At 35.6% G+C, this 19,247-nt stretch overlaps 2 protein-coding genes across 3 annotated transcripts; one reads left to right on the top strand and one right to left on the bottom strand.

Annotated features, from left to right (window-relative positions):
* The first annotated feature begins 3,959 nt into the window (after positions 1 to 3,959).
* LOC121264190 (protein DETOXIFICATION 40-like) lies at positions 3,960 to 9,751 on the top strand. 2 transcript variants are annotated; one of them, XM_041167263.1, is made up of 8 exons: positions 3,967 to 4,464; positions 4,695 to 5,326; positions 6,316 to 6,372; positions 6,766 to 7,004; positions 8,381 to 8,499; positions 8,779 to 8,865; positions 9,282 to 9,445; positions 9,553 to 9,751. In XM_041167263.1, the coding sequence occupies exons 1-7, from the start codon at positions 4,120 to 4,122 to the stop codon at positions 9,345 to 9,347; spliced, it is 1,545 nt and encodes a 514-aa protein (XP_041023197.1). In that variant the 5' UTR covers positions 3,967 to 4,119; the 3' UTR covers positions 9,348 to 9,445; positions 9,553 to 9,751. The 2 variants fall into 2 exon arrangements, with proteins under 2 accessions (XP_041023198.1, XP_041023197.1); XM_041167264.1 differs by lacking the exons at positions 8,381 to 8,499; positions 8,779 to 8,865; positions 9,282 to 9,445; positions 9,553 to 9,751 and adding an exon at positions 7,492 to 7,749 and having other exon boundaries at positions 3,960 to 4,464.
* Positions 9,752 to 11,086: 1,335 nt separating this feature from the next.
* LOC121265635 ((-)-germacrene D synthase-like) lies at positions 11,087 to 12,583 on the bottom strand. The gene is made up of 4 exons (XM_041169326.1): positions 12,513 to 12,583; positions 12,200 to 12,415; positions 11,287 to 11,320; positions 11,087 to 11,200 (listed from the first exon to the last, which is right to left on the bottom strand). The coding sequence occupies exons 1-4, from the start codon at positions 12,581 to 12,583 to the stop codon at positions 11,087 to 11,089; spliced, it is 435 nt and encodes a 144-aa protein (XP_041025260.1).
* Positions 12,584 to 19,247: the final 6,664 nt, after the last annotated feature.

Below are 19,247 nucleotides of genomic sequence, written 5' to 3'. Positions count from 1 at the left end.
TAACATTCTTGACAAACATACTGGAGGGGAGGTACAACAAGCAGGTTGGCTTGCTTCGCATGTGGGTGCTCTTACACCGACTTATGCAACTTTGGCTACGAGTTCATGGCATAAAGTCCCGTAAGATGTGAAAGAACTTATAAAGTAGCGTTGTTTGGTACGTAATATTTAAATAAAAATAATTTTTTTTCATATTATTTAATATTCTAAATGATCTTTGTGTATATACTTTTTCAATGATGACTTCGAACTAAATTTTGGTTGGAGAGAGGAGCGTAGAACTGTTGAAGAGCTTATGTCTAATGCATTCCGCAAGTATAAGGCAAGATGTCGCGAGCATTACAAGAAGTACGAGAACAAGGAAAATGCACGCCAACATTCTTTTCAGGATGTTCGAGCTGAAGAATGGGGAAAACTTTGCGATATGTTTGAGGATCTATCATATAAGGTAAATTAAATGAATTCTTTATGTGTTATATTTGTAATTTTTCACTTACTAACTTTTACAACTTCTATGCAGGAGCGAAGTTCTATAAACAAAACGAATAGATCAAAGTTAAAGATTCATCATCATGCAGGCTCAAGATCTTTCCATCGACTATCTCAAAAATTGGTAATGTATTTTTTTATTTTTTTATTCTATGCAGTTTGTTTTTAATATAGACTTTATATCTTAACAATGTCTCTTGTAGCAAGAGTCAGACACCAATTATGATTTAACAAAATTATATACTGCATCACATACTAATAGTAATGGAGAGTGGACTCATCCCGATGCTCGTGAGAATTATGTAAGTATTATAATTTCTTTTAATTAATCATATTTAAATTATTGTGTCAATATTAATTTTATATGTTGTGTGTAGGATAAAATGGTTGTCATTCGTGCTGAAGCTGCATCAGATCATAATTCATCAACAAGTGATGTTGAAATTTTTACACAAGTTCTGGGTCAACGTTCTGGCTACTTGAGGGGTTTGGGTCGCTGTGTAAAGCCTTCAGGCTCTTCATCAACATCAAGCACTACTGCCATTGCGTTAGAGAATGCAAATTCTATGATCGAAGAATTGATGGCAAAACAGTGGGAGTTAGAGGCTCAAATGACGAAACAAGCAGATATGGAGATGCGCATAAAACAGCAAGAAGATCAACAAAGAGAGATGCAACTCCAAATGCAAGAACAACAAAAGCAGATGCAGCTTCAAATGCAGATTCTTATGCAACAATTTAGGCATCCAAACAATTGAATTTCATTATAAGTGTTTTTGCATATTGAATAATTATGTATAATGTACTGATAATTTTATTAGTATTATTAGTATTTTATTTATTTAGTTCTGAATTATTAGATTAGTTTTATTTACATTGAACAATTTGTAATGTATTTTTGAAATATAAATATCTATTTAGTTTTAAATTCGTATTATTGTCCAAGAAAATAATAACCGCTCGAACTCTCATCAAACGTTCGAACATATAAAAATGGACATAAACGTTTGAACATTGAAAGTTAGAGTTCGAACGGAAAAAAATTCTGAGCCGTTCAAACAGGAAATTCACTATTTGCGTTTGATTGATAATTTTTTTGTTCGAACGTTTCTTCATGTGTATTTGGTCGAACGGATTTATATCGATCGACCGGCCATGAAATACCCGTTCGAACAATTACTCATGGTTCGAACGTTATTTAAGGCGTTCGAACGAATTTCTGAGACGAATTTAAATTGTTCCAAAAAAAAAATTCCGTTCGAACGGTCCAGCTTAATTTCGTCCCAAAAGATATTTTTTGGGACAAATTTTTCGTTTTCGTCCTAAAATACCTTTTGGGACAGTTTTATAGGGACAAACTTGAGACTGTTTTTTTCATCCTAAAAAATATTTTGAGACGAAATACCAATCTTTTGGAACAAAAATTTTTGTTCCAAAAGACTTAATTTGTTGTAGTGTCTTGTACAAACATGCGGGGATTTGGTGCCTGCCTTGGTCATCATATGACTAATATTTATATAATATATATATATATAATGTGCATGAATAATTATATATAATAACCATGCAGTATCGACTAGAATATAAATATATTAGTTTTTTTTTCCTGGTCCTATATAGAAAATATTTGGTAGTTCGTGTAGTCTCATGATGTTGTTAAAATTGAGAGGGAGAGTGATTTTCATTCAAAACTATATGGTCATTTGTGTATCACTTTATAAATATATAGATGTATAGAAGAGTATAAGTATAGAAACATGTATAAAAAGTAAGTAGACTAATTATACAGATTCCTAGAATCAATATAACTGATTTTTTAGAGATGAAGAATCTAAAAAATATGGCAACCGTCAATAATGTGACGTTGCATGCAGTTTGGTAGATCTAATTAACTAAAGCAAATTAAACCAGGCAATTCACAATGGCCGGCCGGGTCAATGCAAAAACGTCTGTGCACGACCTGTCAATTGGAGCCAACCTAGCTAGGCCATGGTAAAAACAAGAATTATAAGTAATTTAATTACATAAAAACCAAGAAAACTAAACCGAATAATGAAATTTCGGAGAGCCAAATTAGTTGATATATAATAGAAAGACCAAAATATAATTTCGCCTAGAAAGTAAGTCTATATATGTGAAAAATTATATTCTGGGACAGATCATCATGAACTACGTATATATATAGTACTGGATCATCATCATCATCATCATCTTATTTGAGTGTAATTAAGACGGTCTAAAAGAGGCAAGTACTCATGCTATGGTTACGCGTTAATTATATATATATAGTGATAATTGGATGGTTCGGATATTGTAATTTAAGTTACAAACATGTGTTTCATCACTGGAACTACTACTGTTTGGAGGACGGCAGAGATTACGCGTTTTAATTAATTCAGTCACCCGGAATATTGTTGCTAAAACGTTTTGAGGGATCGATGAGACATATATAGAGAAATGTGCGTGCATCGTTAATGGACAAAACGTATTACAATTTGTAAGGTCTTCTTTTAATTGATTCATGTCATCCTATTTTGTTTTTTCCACGACATTCGCCCATGCAGTTATCCAATTAGAAGCTGCCTGCCCAAGTTGGTAGGCCGCCGACGTCTATTTTTACTAATTTTATATATATATATATATATATATATATATATATATATATATATATACATGATATGACAAAACATTGCATCTATCCTCCCAGCTAGCTTCATGTTTCAATCTTTAATTGATTAATTTGCTGATCATATTTAAGGATCGATATTATATGCCAATCGATCAAACTGTCAGAGCATATTATATTTAATTGCGTCTTAGTTTGTATTTTACCAAGTGCATTTTTTACGATGGCGTGTATGAAATGGTCACTTAAGAGATCAGGAACAAGAAATCCAGCAGTACTGCCATGTATATCTTTTATGATTTGATGAACGTACGTACATGGCCCTTCTTTATTAGTACATATATATATATATATATATATATGCCAGCATTTATATTTATATATATTTGTGCATATATCAAGGCTAGCAGCTAGCTGATCATGAATTCATTCCTGCTCTCACATCAACGTCGACCAGCTTCGGGCCATATATATATATATATAAAGTCCTATCTACCAGTCAGCTTAATTTAGAACAACAAAAAATTAGAAACTGCATATATATATATATATATATATATATATAATTTAGATCTGACGTTAACTGAAAAATTTTATATACCACAAAATTATTATTTTACTTTCATCTCATTATATAAGATGTGATATATTTATTAATATTAAATTATCCGTTAATTATTAGAGATTTCTTTATTTTTAATAATGATAAAAGTGTCACGTGATCTTACGTATTGAGATAAAACTGCTATGTATAACGTTAATACTCATACATACATATGCGCATCAAGCATCAGCAAAAAGCAAATACTGCTTAACAAACGCTTCCAAATTTGATTCCCTAATTTCGTTTTCCCGGATAAAAAAGGGACCATCTCAAGTATCTCAATATTTGTGCAATCCCTACTTATTAATTAAATTCACATACACACAAGCTCGCTCCTTTGCTCCTTATCAACATCCTTCTTCTGGCCACAAGCTGCTGGCTCATTGCCACTGGAATAACTATGGCCTCCCAAGATGACCTTCACCAACCCATCTTAAACAACTCGCACCATGCACAGCCAGTACCAGAGCCTGAGCCCATCTCAGCCGTATTCCATGGAGTTGACCCCCGGCTTGAAAAGGTGCTGTCTGATACTCAGTTACCGCGGTTCAAGCGCCTCCAAATGGCGACATGGATTGAGTTGAAACTCCTCTTCCCGCTTGCCGGTCCGGCCGTCTTCGTGTACATGATCAACAACTTTTTGTCTCTGTCCACCAGAGTCTTCGCTGGCCACCTCGGCAATCTTGAGCTTGCCGCTGCCTCTCTTGGCAATAGTGGGATCCAACTCTTAGCTTACGGTCTTATGGTATATATAAAACTTTTGTTTATAAACAACTATTTATATATGGACCGATTTACATGTCATGAGTCCACGTATCAATACATATATGTATAACCAGGCAAAAGATAGAGTATTTTCACCCTGTTATATTATGCAGTTTTATTAAAAATTAATGCTTGTATAAATAATTTTAATGGCATATCATTTTATTTTTCCTAACATTTAGTTATTTTGCTCTATTTGATTGTATGTAGTTAGGTATGGGAAGCGCAGTGGAGACTTTATGTGGCCAAGCGTATGGAGCCCATAGGTATGAAATGCTTGGAATTTATCTGCAAAGATCGACGATCATCTTGACTCTTACTGGGATCCCAATGACTTTGATCTACGTTTTATCAAAGCCCATCTTGCTCTTACTCGGCGAATCAACCGCTGTGGCATCTGCGGCCGCAGTTTTTGTCTACGGTCTTATCCCACAAATATTCGCTTACGCAGTGAACTTCCCTATACAAAAATTCCTCCAATCTCAACGCATTGTAACCCCAAGTGCGTACATATCCACAGCTACGCTTGTGGTGCACCTACTCTTAAGCTGGCTCGCTGTATACAAGTTCGACATGGGGTTGATTGGTGCATCATTGGTGCTGAGCTTGTCGTGGTGGATCATGGTAGTGGCTCAGCTCGTGTACATCTTGATCAGCGACAAGTGTAAGCAGACTTGGACTGGTCTTAGTTTGCAGGCATTTTCTGGTCTTTGGGAGTTCCTGAAGTTGTCGACTGCATCGGCTGTGATGTTGTGCTTGGAGACATGGTATTTTCAGATACTGGTGTTGGTTGCTGGGTTGCTCAAAAACCCCGAGCTTGCTTTGGATTCTCTAGCTGTATGGTAAGAAATTACAGTACGACTTCATCACCTTTCTCTTTTTTTGTTAATCATGCATGCATGGGATCCATAAAATGCTAAAAGCTAGCTCATCATACAGTACTCCTCCCCGAAAGACCGAAACTTGAAATCAAAATTTTTGTTCTGATACCTAATTTATGTAAACAAGCATATTATTTTCTGATATAACCTACATTTCATATCGTGGAAATTGAAAATTAAATTGTGAGTTGGTAATAACTGCGTGATATATAAGTATGTATGTATGTATGTATGTTCACGCAAACAGACATGGAGATAGGGTTATGTACGTATGATCTCACTTTTGAGAGAGGAGTTAATTGCCCAAAAACAAATATTATATGATGGAAATCGATCGATCGTATGTCTTTTGGGAAACACATAAAGCTAGCTAGGTAAAAGGACAAATATGGGAAAGGATGAAAAATAACTTCTCTACATACCAAGCCTTCGGATGTCTTAAGAGGTGGATATCGTGGCTGCTTAATTATAAGCACAATATGGTTTCTGATCAGTATGCAGTACTTTTTTGGAAGTTCTATCTATTTTCTATCCACCGTATACTTAAAAATGATAGTTACAGTCGTGAGTGTGTAAGCGCTGTATAATTAATCATTTTGAAAAAATAAATAAATACGGGACTCACATGAAAAAAAATAATTTTTTAATAGTGAATCTTACTTTTTTTCAAAACGACTGTACGATACTTGCACACTTGTATGTCCATATCCAAAATATATTTTATATATAGTTGTCTTGAATAAATTTCTTAGCTGGCCGGACTCATTAAATAATTAATATATAAAGGACTTTGTGGGATCCATTTTATATATATATATATATATATATGAATGAATGCTAATAAATCAATTTAATTAATTTCATGATGACCAACGTCCGCATTTGGCATGATGTGATGATCATTGATGGATTACTGTTAATTATAATTATTTCATGATCATCTTGTGCAGCATGGCGATTAATGGGTTGTTGTTCATGGTTTCAGTAGGGTTTAATGCGGCAGCAAGGTCAGTAGTCATAATTATTGAAAATGTTGTAATTAATATTATTTTAGTAATACTATTCTTTTTATCTATAATTTTATCATCACCGGTACTTATGCCGATCGATTAATTTGACAAAATATATTATAAAACAACTTTTTTCTTCTGATCACGATTAATTAACTACTTTATAGCTATTAATTATGATGATGATGATGATGATGATGATTATAGGGTAGTACTTAATTAACATGTAATTAGCAATATTTATATTATAGTTGTCTGATCAATTTGATTATGTTGATGAGGATGCTTGATCTATATAATTATATACTATAATTTCTAATTAATTACTCTTATACAGGCCTGAGTATGTATAATTAATTAAATATTTAATTGGAACATGATGACGTACAGTGTGAGGGTGAGCAACGAGCTGGGGGCTGGCAATCCCAAGTCAGCCGCATTCGCTGTTATAATAGTCAATTTGGTTTCTTTCATTGTTGCGATAATAGAAGCAGTGATTGTGCTTGCACTACGGAATGTTATAAGTTATGCCTTCACCGGCGGTGAGACTGTGGCTAATGCAGTCTCGGAGCTCTGTCCATTCTTGGCGGTCACTCTCGTTCTCAATGGGATTCAACCAGTCTTATCCGGTAAGTAATTAGTAAATATTATTGAAGCATTAATTAATTATATTATATGATTTTCAAAGTAATTCGTAATTTTCTCGTATTCATTATTCATTCTCATCCTCAATATCGTGATCACGTCGATCATCGTTTTTTTTTTTTTTTTTTTTTTTTTTATGGGTATGCACAATCGAATATATATATATATATATATTTACTTTCATAGAGAGAATTAAAGGACATACAGAAACGAATGAATGAGACCTCACGATGGGGTTTCTTGATTTTTCATCTTCCAGCCATTATTATTAGCATTAAATCCCATGAACTGTCAGCCACGCATGCCATGCCGAAGCTTATTATGTATCTTCCAGAGTACTTTGGTTTTTAATGCCGAGACGGGCACAAAAAAAAATCCACAGAAAATATTCAACGAACGATCGAGCTGTTCTTTCTCTGTACGTGAACTTGTTTAATTACTTGTCCTTTCTTTGCGTTGCATGCGTTGTAGTTTCACATCAGTCAATAAACTCTATAGGACCCTCCCAACAAAATACAGACAAAACAAACCTGGGACCAAAGTTTGGCAATTAAATGCATGTGGGTTCGCTCAAGAATTCCAAATCATAAAGCTGGCTGATTTTGACGTCCATCAATAATTAGTGATTTTTTTTTTCTAAGAAAATACGATAAAGGTATTGTATAATTTATGATTTAATATCATTCGTCAAATTATATAAATTACGTTAATTTATAAGAATATTTTCTATAATTTATTTGTGAACAAAATTATATTGTTACATTGATTTCAATAACTTGAAAACAAAACAACCCCCAAATTATTTGAGGGGGTAAAAACTAAGACAGAAAAAGGGGCAAAACAAAACAAAATATAAAAGAAACAAAGCAGGATTAACCAAGGTTGTCAATGGGTTCTACAGTTCCTCTCATCACGCAATTCCAAATTGCATGAAGTTGATGTTAATACGTCTCCTGCATATGCTACGATTTTATTTGAATTTTACATATATATAATTGTTTATTTATTGTCAGTTATTTTATACAAAAATAACTATTTTTTATTAAAATAATTAATCTATATATTCTCATCATAAATAGTTATTTTTATTGTAAATAATTTGTCATAAATATTATTTTTTTTGAAGTAATAATGATATGGAAGTAGATTTTAGCAGTTAATATATATATATATATATATATATATATATATATATATATAATACCAGTGAATGAGTTTGAACCGGATCATTGCCTTTTCCATTAAGATCAGGGCTTTATTCTTGACGTACAGAGGCGTTTACAAATATTTGTAACATCCAATTATTCAATTTTTCCTAGGGTTTGTGAATAGGTTAAATGAAGATTAATCTTAATTGCAGGGGTGGCTGTTGGATGTGGATGGCAAGCATTCGTGGCGTATGTAAATGTGGGATGCTATTACGTGGTTGGAATACCTTTGGGTTGCCTTCTCGGCTTTAAGTTCGACCTTGGCGCTAAGGTTTACCGGCCAATCAATCACTCTTTCTTTGCTTTTATTATAATTTTAAATAGTTCTCATAAATCTAATGCCATGCAAGTAGTACGATATGATGATATTACACCTTCATTTCATGCACTACTGATATATATATACGAATTATATATCAATTTAGATTTGACCAAAGAAAAATCTTGCTCAAATTCTTAGAAATATTATCATTCAAAATGAAAGCAAGCGAAATGAAACTGTTCGATCGATTAAAGGAAATAATTTGAGTTCGTATATCTGTGCATGTAGGGAATATGGTCGGGGATGATAGGAGGGACTATGATGCAGACCTTCATTCTACTTTGGGTAACTTTTCGCACCGATTGGGATAAGGAGGTAAGTTCATGTACTATGAATTACTGGTAAGTTCATGTACTATGAATTACTAGAAACTAATCTCACTAATATCATATATATATATATATATATTTATATATATGTGTGTGCTGATTGTGAAACTTTTAGTATATGAATTAAACACATCAAACAAGAGATTGGGACATTTTTGTGCCTAGCAGCACTAGATCAAATTAAGAAACAATAAGTTTACTGGTTTTAAGGCATCTGACCTTCACCCAATTGATCACTAGTTGAATAGGCCAGGTAGCTTTACAAACTTTCCAGATGAAGACCCAGATGCGCCATATATGGCAAGATATATTGATTTAGTTCGTTGGAAGATTTTTAAGCATGTGGTACATTAAAAAAAAAAAAAAAAACCCTCTGAGCGAGGATGATCAATGAAATTTCAGGTGGAGATTTCTAGGAGTCGATTGGACAAATGGGAGGAAAAGAAGGAGCCACTGCTGAAGAACTGATGAACATGCTGATAATAACAAGTTGCAGAAGGAGATGCCTGGGCTTGTGGGAGATCATGGACCCCACAAAAATAAAGAAAAAAATCGCAGTGGGTCCACGTAAAGTGATCTGATGAAGTCAAGCTGGCAGGAGTTGGGTTGCGGAATGCTGAGCTGGTTCAGATATCTGAATGTAGTGTGTGATAATGAAGGCATTGATTCGCTCAATGTGCTCTTTTAACTTTACTGGAGCTATTGATCAATGGCATTATTGGATCTCATTAAATGTTTGCATGTCCTGAACAATTTACAGAACCCCATCGGTTTAATGTAAAAAATGATAAAAAGAGAGCAAGCAAATGTAGGATGAAAAACATTAAAAAAAAAAAAAAATGTGAAAAAAAAAGAGTACTGATCCCTTTCAACTATATATATCCAATTGAAATTGAAGTTAGATGAGATAAAATGTTTGGAGGGTAGAACGTACGTAATTAACCTTCAGGGTGAAAATATAATATAATAAGTGAAAAATAAACTTTCTTTCGAGGGTTTGGCACAGGGTCTCATTTGTTGTATCCTTGAATATATGGCATGTAAAATAGTGTTTTCATGCAATCGAAATAAAGCATAGGCAACGTCACAGCGCGTAGTCGGCATAACTTACAGACGTACGTAGGACTACCTGATCCCAATATTGTAAACAAAATAAAACTTGCACACTTTAATTTGCGTCTCACCAGATTTCTTCTATCTCAAGATCGCGTCTCACCAGATTTCTTCTATCTCAAGATCCAATATGTAAATTTTATTAAATCATCAAAAGTACTGCTCTTTTCTTACATCTTAGATCCTTAAATAGCCCAAACAATTGACTCAAATTAATAATATATGACTGCAGATATATATACTAGGACTCCAAACGATCGCGATAACTACGACTAAGACTCCTGAAACAAACCATCAACTAGATAATAACACGACATGGGTATTCATCCCCTTATTGACAACTATTGACAACTACAACTCCTACTTCATCTACGTACGTTATGAGACTCCTCCTTGTACTTGGACTCCGTAACTTACTCATCTTGAGCTACGCTTCTATATGATGCTCGTTGAAGTTTTGTTATTCTACGATCAATTAAAACATATATTATGCTTGACATTCATTTTGAACAGAGTTCAGAAATTTAAAACACCAAAAGTGGACTTCACATATACGCTGTTTTAAATCACAGAATTGTTAGTTGAATATCAATAGTATCAGAACTGTACATCATGTTGAGAGCCTCTTCACAAAGACTAAATGCATCAAGGCCCATGGCTCAAAGGCCAACTGCACTTAAGGCCCATGGAGGGACGACCCAACTCTGCTACTGTTGAAGCAGAGGAACATGCAGCCACTACACTGCAAGCACTAGACCAGCAGACAGTAAACTGAGACAATGAGTTGCCTGCAGTCTGCTTTAAGTGCCTAGGATGGTCATGCTAGTGTATTCCTCCTTGTGTAAATGTGTAAACATATTTGTGTGATTATGTCATAAGTTAGTTATTTTCCTTTTTTATCTTTTGTATTCATTCGAGCTGTAAATAGAACATATAAAGGATTTTGTATATATAAGTGCAGTAAATGAAATAAGAAAGACAGAATTTTCTCACTTCTTGGGCCTCAGTTTCCTCTCATTCTTTCCTTCTTCAAGCTACATTTCTAACATGGTATCAGAGTAGGTCTGACATGCTTCATTCCTTTCTGTTATCAATCACTCTTCTATCTCCTTCTTCGTCACTCTATCTGTAATTCTTTGTTCCCATGGTTGAAGCAAATCCACAGCTTCACCCTTCCCCATCTGAAGACCCCCAACAGCCCTTTCTATCTGCACCACAGTGACAATGCTAACACTGTGGTGGTCACACCTCATCTCACAGGCCCCTACTACCTCTCTTGGCACTGTTCATTCACCTTGGCCATCTCAATCAAAAACAAGCTTGGATTTCTAGATGAAACCATTGAAACACCTGAGCTTTCCAGCACCCTTTATGTCCCTTGGCTCCGATACAACAACTCGATACTCTCCTGGATCCTCATACCTCAATCATTTTCCTGCTATGCTATCAAAAGTCCTTCATCAACCAAAAAAATTCTCAATCACTCACTCTCTTAACAGTCTTGACTCAAGCTCTAGCCAACCACAAAGATTTTATCTATGGCATTTTAGATTAGACCCACTACAAAAAATTTTTACTTTTGCGGCGAGTGTTATTCGCCGCAAAAGGCATACATCTCGCCACAAAAGACTTAATCCGACCGATATTCGTTCGCAGCAAATTGGCCGAGAATAAATCGTCTGTCTTGATCAATTACAGTGACCTTTAGATTTCATCGGATGGGATATCTTTTTCCACGAAAACATTTTGCCGAAAATAAAATTTTCACACAAGGTAAACTCATTTTTGCCGTAGCTTAGTTCTCTGGAAACAATTATTTGCGGCGAGTAGTATTCGCCGCAAATAATGATAAACATTTAAAAAAATTTCAGCGACGAATTAGGATTCGCCGCAAAGAACAATTATGCCCAAAAAAATATAAATGCAGAACACCGTATTCATCAAAATCCACTAATTTTATATTTTGTCACATGTATAATTGACAAAACCTCCTCAGAAATATGTTTGCAATAAATTCAGCAAATGCAATTTTGAATAAGTTTTACTCTGCATGCTTTCTGTGTAAAGAAATGCAAGGGATGAATAAAAGAAACAACATCAAAGCAATAATGTGCATTTCACAGCAGATCAAGTAATTATTAGACTCATGATATCATACACCAAAATCTTTAAAAATAAAAAACCACTCGATATCACTACTTTCAAACCTTTCAATTGCTTCCGTAAAGATCTTGATCTCTTCGAGTGTGCCATATACATCATAGATGTCATCTATGATGGATGTCAGAGCAATAACTTTGGTTAGTATTTTTCTTGCAAGCGAGTACTGGGGCTCAAAATAGACTGCCACAATCCAAAAGCACTCAACAACTCTGTCTCTTGCAAAATGTAGTTTCATTGCAAAGTCTAAATCTTTCCACCACCTACAGATTAATTAAATATATTGACATTGATCAGTGACATGCACCTCAAAAAATGAGTTGACATATATAGTGCTATGAATGTCATGCATGGCAATACCTGGCGATATATAGTTGAGTGGTGGTGAAACTAAGAGCCTCATGCTCTAGGTGTGGAGTCAACTCATTCATAGCTCTAGGTGAACAAGCGAGACTAGGTGTGGAGTCAGAGTGTGTGGTGCAACAAACTCTGGACAGATTGATGAAGAACATGACAACAATTGTGGTAGCACATAGGCTGTCAACAATAAAAAAAAATGCAGACCAAATATCAGTTTTACAAGATGGAAATATTTCAATATCAAGTAATATTGCTGATTGTTGTAAATGTACAGAAGAGGAAAAGAGCAATCGCCATCAATATCAAGTAATATTATTGATTACAAAGAATATTTCACCTTCGGTGAACAAGAGATGGGGATTCTGGCATGTTTTGCTTTCAAGATTAATATGAGCTAGTTATTTCACCTCAGGTGAACAAGCTCGCTTTCATAAATTCCAACATCAAGCTAAAGAAACAAATGGGGTTTTTATTATTTCAAGAGAAACAATTGTTTCATGAGTATGGATATCTTAATCATAAAACTATGTAATTCAATTGCAATTGAATTGTTAATGAATATAGAGAGTCAATGAATGTAAACCTCAATAGAGATCCATTACCTATCCAACATCAAAAAATTATAAGGAGTTGTATAACAGAATTAGTTCAAAAAACCATAGACAAGTGAGACTATGTATTTATAAGCATAACTTCGATAGATAATACTCACATATGTATTTATAAGCATGAAAGCCCACTTACAGGTGCACACATACCAAATACATAACAAAACAATAAAAGAACAAAGCACAAACTTGTTGAGCCTAAACCGAAAGCCTTAAGCTATCTAATTTTGAAGTTTGCCTCAAGTTTGTCTAATTTTGAAGTTGGCGCTCAAGTTTGCCTCAAGTTCTCCACCACCACAAGGTTGGTTGTAACATTAATTTTAGACTCTAAAACTCTCTGTTACTACCCTCCTCAGCATGCATTTATTTGATTGGATGTGAATTAAATATTTCACAAAATCCATGGAGAAGGAAATTATATTAAATATTTGGCATATGCATGCAGTAGCTTCCTATGTTCATTAGTATCCGTTTCATGTCCTTGTTATTTATTAGAATTACTTTCATAGAAGATGTAAAAATAGTATATTTTCAAAGGTTTCCTTTGAGAACATTTTTAGGGCGAAATCAGATAAAACTCACTTTCATGAACTAAAATTAGATAAAACCCCATATTAACTAAAACCAGATAAAACTCACTTTCATGAACTCCCGGATGTATATCACCCAAAACAACATTCGACCAAGCTTTCAAAACCCCAAATCAATTCTAAATCAGTGTCTAAAATCCAAACCCATCCTTCAACATCAAAAAGTCCCTAATGTAGATAAAGCACTGCAATTCATAACAGATTCACAATAAATTCGTAACAGATTCACAATCAATCATGGAGAATATCCAAATAAAAGTGAACTTACCCACTTTCATACACAGGAACTCCAAATCTACGTAAATCAAAACAAACATAGATGAAGGCAATAGCACTATGCTCAGATGAAATGCTTGCAATACATATACCTAAAACGGGAGGGGAAAAAATTGAAAAACACAGACCCATTCATTGAGCAGCAGCCCTCGTCCACGCTCCGGTCGAGATCCCCACGTACGACGATGGAACCAATAGAGAGATAATTAGGGCGAAATAGAGAGTGGGAGAAACGAACAGAGAGAGATAAAGGAGAGAGGGAGAGAGACAGAGAGAGAGACAGAGACGCGCACACACAGATGAAGATAGAGAAAGAAACAGACGGAGGATTAAGAGACTCACCTCTTAGCGAGGTGGCGACGGCACGGCAGCGGGCACTGCTTTGGAAGGGCGGCAGCAAACTCACTGAGAATAGAGAGGGAGTATCGATTTGGAGGAAAAGAAAAAAGGGGGAAAAGGAAAAAAAACAAGGGGGAAAAAGAAAGGGGCGTACGTAGGATTTTAATGTGACATTTTGCGGCAGTTAAAAATCGCCGCAAATAAAGCGAAAACGTCGCCATAAATACCCATACGTGCTATACACGAGGCTGTATATGCGATTATATTTGCGGTGACATATTGTTGCCACAAATAGTCTTTCTAGAGGTGAATATCTTGCTCTCCAGAAGAAAAACACGGCTACAGTTGATAAACAGCTTCTGCCATCCAATTGTTGCTCGCGGCAATATTGTTTGGCCGCATATGTGGCTTTTTCTATTAGTGACCATGTACCTCATTAGAGGATGAACATTATTCAGTCCCATGTTCCTAATATGAAATGTAATAGTGAAATGCAATGCACAATTTGTCACTTGGCTAAACAAAAGAAGAAGCCATTTCATTTGAGTTCTATTTCCACTTCTTTTCCTTTTGAATTAATTCACTGTGACATTTGGGGGCCATACTCTCATCTTTCAATCCAAGGTCATTAATATTTTCTAACCATTGTAGATGACAAAAGTCGAGTCACTTGGGTTTACTTGATGAAATTCAAGTCTGAAACAAGAACCATCTTATAAAGTTTTGTTCACATTATTAAAAACCAGTTTGATACTAAAATTAAACAAATAAGGTTTGATAATGGCCTTGAGTTCCAAATGACATATTTCTATAACTTTCATGGCATCTTACACCAAAGAACTTACATCTATAACCCTCAACAAAATGGGGTGATGGAAAGAAAACACTAACATCTCCTTTCCACTGCTAGAGCCCTTTTTTTCCAAGCTTCCCTTCCACTGAAATTTTGGGTAAATGTTGTGTTAACAATAGCTCATCTCATCAATAGAGTTTCAACACATGTTCTCAACAATAAGTCCCTATATGAGGTTCTTTTCTCATCCATCCCCTCCTATACTCACTTAAAAGTTTTTGAATGTCTATGTTTTGCTTCTACCCTCAAGAGTAATAGAAGCAAGCTGAGTCCCAGAGCAAGAAAATGCATTTTCATAGGTTACCCTCCTAGCATCAAGGGGTATAAAGCTTATGATCTTGAGGATCATTCTTGCTTTGTCTCAAGGGATGTAATCTTCTATGAGTCATTCTTTCCCTTTCAAAAACAAAATTCTAATATCATTCCCTTTATTGATTCTCACAACCTGGTACTTCCAACCCCATCTTCCCTTAAATCCCTTAGAGGATTCTTGTGACTAATAGGATACTATAAAAGGTTCATCAAAGAGTATGAGGGTATAGCAGCACCCTTGACAGAACTTCTAAAAAAAGAAGGGTTTCAATAGAATGAAGAAGCTAAAAAGGCCTTTGTGAGATTGAAGGAGGCTATGATGAGACCTCCTGTGTTGGCCCTTCCAGATTTTTCCAAACCTTTCAGCATTAAATGTGACGCTTCAGGCAAGGCAGTAGGGGTTGTTTTATTACAAAGGGGATATCACATAGCATACTATAGTCAAGCTTTGAAAGGAAAGGCCTTAATGATGTCAACCTATGAGAAGGAACTGTTGGCTCTTGTTTCATCAGTTAAGAGGTGGCAGCCTTATCTACTAGGGGCTAAGTTCACAGTAAAAACATATCATAAAAGTTTGAAATTCCTCCTAGATCAGAAGGTAGGAACACCCATGCAGCAGAAGTGGGTGCCCAAACTCTTGGGATACAATTTTTTGGTTGAATATATACAGACAAAGAAAATAGGGTGGCAGATGACCTATCTCAAAGGGGGGAAGAAAATGAAGGTGTAATGATGACACTTGCTATGGTGTCAATGTCTGATTTGAGGTTATTAGATGAACTAAGGCAGTTGTACTCTACAGATGTTAATCAACAAGACTTATTACAACAAGAGAATGAGGGGAAACTCAATCATAACTACTCTTGTAGGGATGGCCTGTTGTACTACAAAAACAAGCCTAGGGCCAATGGTAGGGCCTTGAAGAAGAAGTTATTGGAGCTGCTTCATAACAGCCCTAGTGGGAGACACTCGGGCTATGAGAAAACAATACACAGGATTAGGAGAGGGTTTTACTGGCCCTATTTGAATACTGAAGTGAAGGACTATATCCATAATTGCGATGTGTGTCAGTGTGTTAAACCAAATAACAGTCTACCAGTGGGACTTTTACATCCCCTGGCAATACCCTCAAGGCCATGGACTAGTATTTTGATGGACTTTTTTGAGGGGTTACCAACATCTCAAGGTTTTGACTGTTTGTGGGTTATTGTAGATCGGCTAACCAAATTCAGCCACTTTTTTCCTCTGTTTGATCACCCATACATTGCATCTACCCTAGCCCAACAGTTCCTTAAGCATGTGTTTAGACTACATGGGATGCCTAATGAGGTCATTTCAAACAGGGATAAGACTTTCAACAGGAAATTCTGGAGGATGCTTTTCAAGTTGCAAGGGGTTCAATTGGCTTTTAGCTCAGCCTACCATCCTCAAACTAACGGTCAATCTAAAGTCGTCAACAAGGCCCTAGAAAACTATCTTTGTTGTTTCAGTGAAGATCGACCCCGTGACTGGGCATCATGGATCACCATGGCAGAATGGTGGTACAACACCACCAAACATGCCTCCACACAGATCACCCCTTTCAAGGCCCTCTATGGATACCCTCACCCGAAACTTCTAAGTTACCAAGCTGGATCTACCCAAGTGGATGCTATTGATTCTATGTTATGCTCTAGAGAAAAATCATGCCATTACTGAAGCAAAATTTACAAAGGGCATAAGAAAGAATGTGAAAGTATGTAGATATAAAAAGAAAGGAAAGAACTTTGGAGGTGGGAGATTGGATATTTATGAGGTTGCAACCTTACCGTCAACAATCGGGTTTCTACGGGCCATTCCAGGTGACTCACCATGTCGGATCTGTGGCATACGGAGTGAAACTCCCCGAGTCTGCTCAAATTCACCCTGTCTTTCATGTAAGTTTGCTGAAAAAGAAATTGGGAAAAGAAATACATCCCCTTCCTCAACTACCTCCTATAGATTCTCTAGGAGTTGTGAAACCAGAGCTTGTGGCGGTGCTAGAGAGAAGGGTTCATAAAAAGGAAAACTTGCTGTTGGTGGAGGTTCTGTTACAGTGGCAAGGCCAATAGAAGGAGGATGCTACTTGTGGGCAAGGTGTTTTAAACAGGGAGACTCTGTGACATGTCTAAAGTGGTTTTGGGGCTAAAGTGGTTTGAAGGAGTAAGCAAGGAAGAAGACCAAGTTGGCCAGTCAGTGACTGTGGATGAAATTGATGCTCGAGATTAAGCCAGCGCATGGAAGGAAGAGTTCTAGAAGACTTTTACTTGGCTTTTATTTCTATTTGTGTTTCTGTTTAAGTAGAATAAGTGGTGAAATGTTACTGGTTATAATTTGTAATGTTGTGAGGATGGATCAAGTATACAAGACTCTAGTTAGTTACTGATACCCTTGAAATGGGGAATATGCTCTGTCAATTTCTTTTATGCAAAATTTCAGTAAAGTTTTCCTTCCCTTTCTCTCTACTCTTCTAGAGGTCCTCCCCTCGAAGTTAGGCTATATTTGTTAACCCTATGTTCGTACACATGTATGCATATATAATATATAGTTACAATTATAGGATATGAGTAGCCACACCAAGGCTTTGGCCTATTGATGATGATCTCCACCATTTCTTCTATTTCTATCTATTATCTCTTTGTTTTTCGTTGAACTTATTTATTATGGATATTGAACTTGCGATACTTATAGATGACTATACGATAGTTCTTAACACTACGAAAGAAAAGCTTATTTGTGGCCATGCATGTATTTATTTGCGACGAATAAGCATTTTTTTTTTTGGTTGTACTGTAACATTTAGGTTTTCTTGGGGCTATTTTCATAAAGTATTTCAAAGAAAATTATCTGCTTGATGATCTGGTAGTTGATGTTCACTACAGTTGGAATTTCATCGTTCAGGTCAAGATGGTAATTATGTCTAAAGCCTTGAATGTACATGTACTGACAGTTCAAAGTTTTGGGTACAGACCATCAAGTAGTCCTACGTACTGACCGTCAAGAGGTTGAAATGCATTGGATATTCGGGAAGGCAATTAGAAGCAGTGTCTTGCAAGCAAAGGATTATTAGCATGGAGACTCGCAACAGGCAAGCCCCTTAAAGTGCTCCATCAACGCCGCGTGCTGATCTCCTCTAGTGGTTTGGTGCACGACTTTAGTTTGAAATATCGAGAGAGATAATTAAGAAAGTTGGAGACCGATATGCATGGTGGTTATTGATAATAATTTGATATTAGCCAAGAAAGGAAATAGTGGATCAAAAGCTTTCATGAAGAGAATTCGCGCATTGATCTTTGGCTCCTTTTTATCGTTTATTTTAAGGGAAAAAATGTTTCCAAAGCTTTTTTTGTGTTTGTGGGAAAAAAAATAAAAAACTAATTCAATGAGTCATGAGTTATTTAATTTCGTGCTTTTTCTCTTTTTAGTAATATATATATATATATATATATATATATATATATTTATCGAATGGTACCGCAGGGTTAATATTGAGCTAGCTCAAGCTAATTGATCAAATCATGTGCACAAATAAAAGCAAGACCGAAATTGATTTTATTTGATTTTGTTCTTGCCCGAGGAGAATCTTACCACCAATCAATCAAGTGCATGCAGTTTTGGTATGCATGTCTAGCAAAATATGTAACTATTAAATTAGAAAAACGTATATAGTACTTTATGCACCGTTGACTGATCTTATGATGATCATCAGGTTGGAGTCAAGGGCTTAAAGTGAATCCGA

This window comes from Juglans microcarpa x Juglans regia, chromosome 5D, assembly GCF_004785595.1.
Source record: "Juglans microcarpa x Juglans regia isolate MS1-56 chromosome 5D, Jm3101_v1.0, whole genome shotgun sequence".
NCBI classification, from domain to species: domain Eukaryota; kingdom Viridiplantae; phylum Streptophyta; class Magnoliopsida; order Fagales; family Juglandaceae; genus Juglans; species Juglans microcarpa x Juglans regia.
The sequence above is the reverse complement of the archived record's forward strand: the minus strand, read 5'-3'. Positions and strand labels throughout refer to the sequence as shown.

What these genes read in the sequence shown, in the direction of transcription:
- LOC121265635 (XM_041169326.1), bottom strand. Translation starts at nt 12,583, where the DNA reads ATGAATGAGTTGACTCCACACCTAGAGCATGAGGCTCTTAGTTTCACC. An exon ending in ACTCAACTATATATCGCCAG is followed by an intron (nt 12,416 to 12,512) that starts GTATTGCCATGC and finishes ATTAATCTGTAG; the next exon opens with GTGGTGGAAAGATTTAGACT. An exon ending in TTTACGGAAGCAATTGAAAG is followed by an intron (nt 11,321 to 12,199) that starts GTTTGAAAGTAG and finishes GGTTTCATCTAG; the next exon opens with AAATCCAAGCTTGTTTTTGA.
- LOC121264190 (XM_041167263.1), top strand. Translation starts at nt 4,120, where the DNA reads ATGGCCTCCCAAGATGACCTTCACCAACCCATCTTAAACAACTCGCAC. An exon ending in GATTCAACCAGTCTTATCCG is followed by an intron (nt 7,005 to 8,380) that starts GTAAGTAATTAG and finishes TCTTAATTGCAG; the next exon opens with GGGTGGCTGTTGGATGTGGA. An exon ending in GCACCGATTGGGATAAGGAG is followed by an intron (nt 8,866 to 9,281) that starts GTAAGTTCATGT and finishes ATGAAATTTCAG; the next exon opens with GTGGAGATTTCTAGGAGTCG.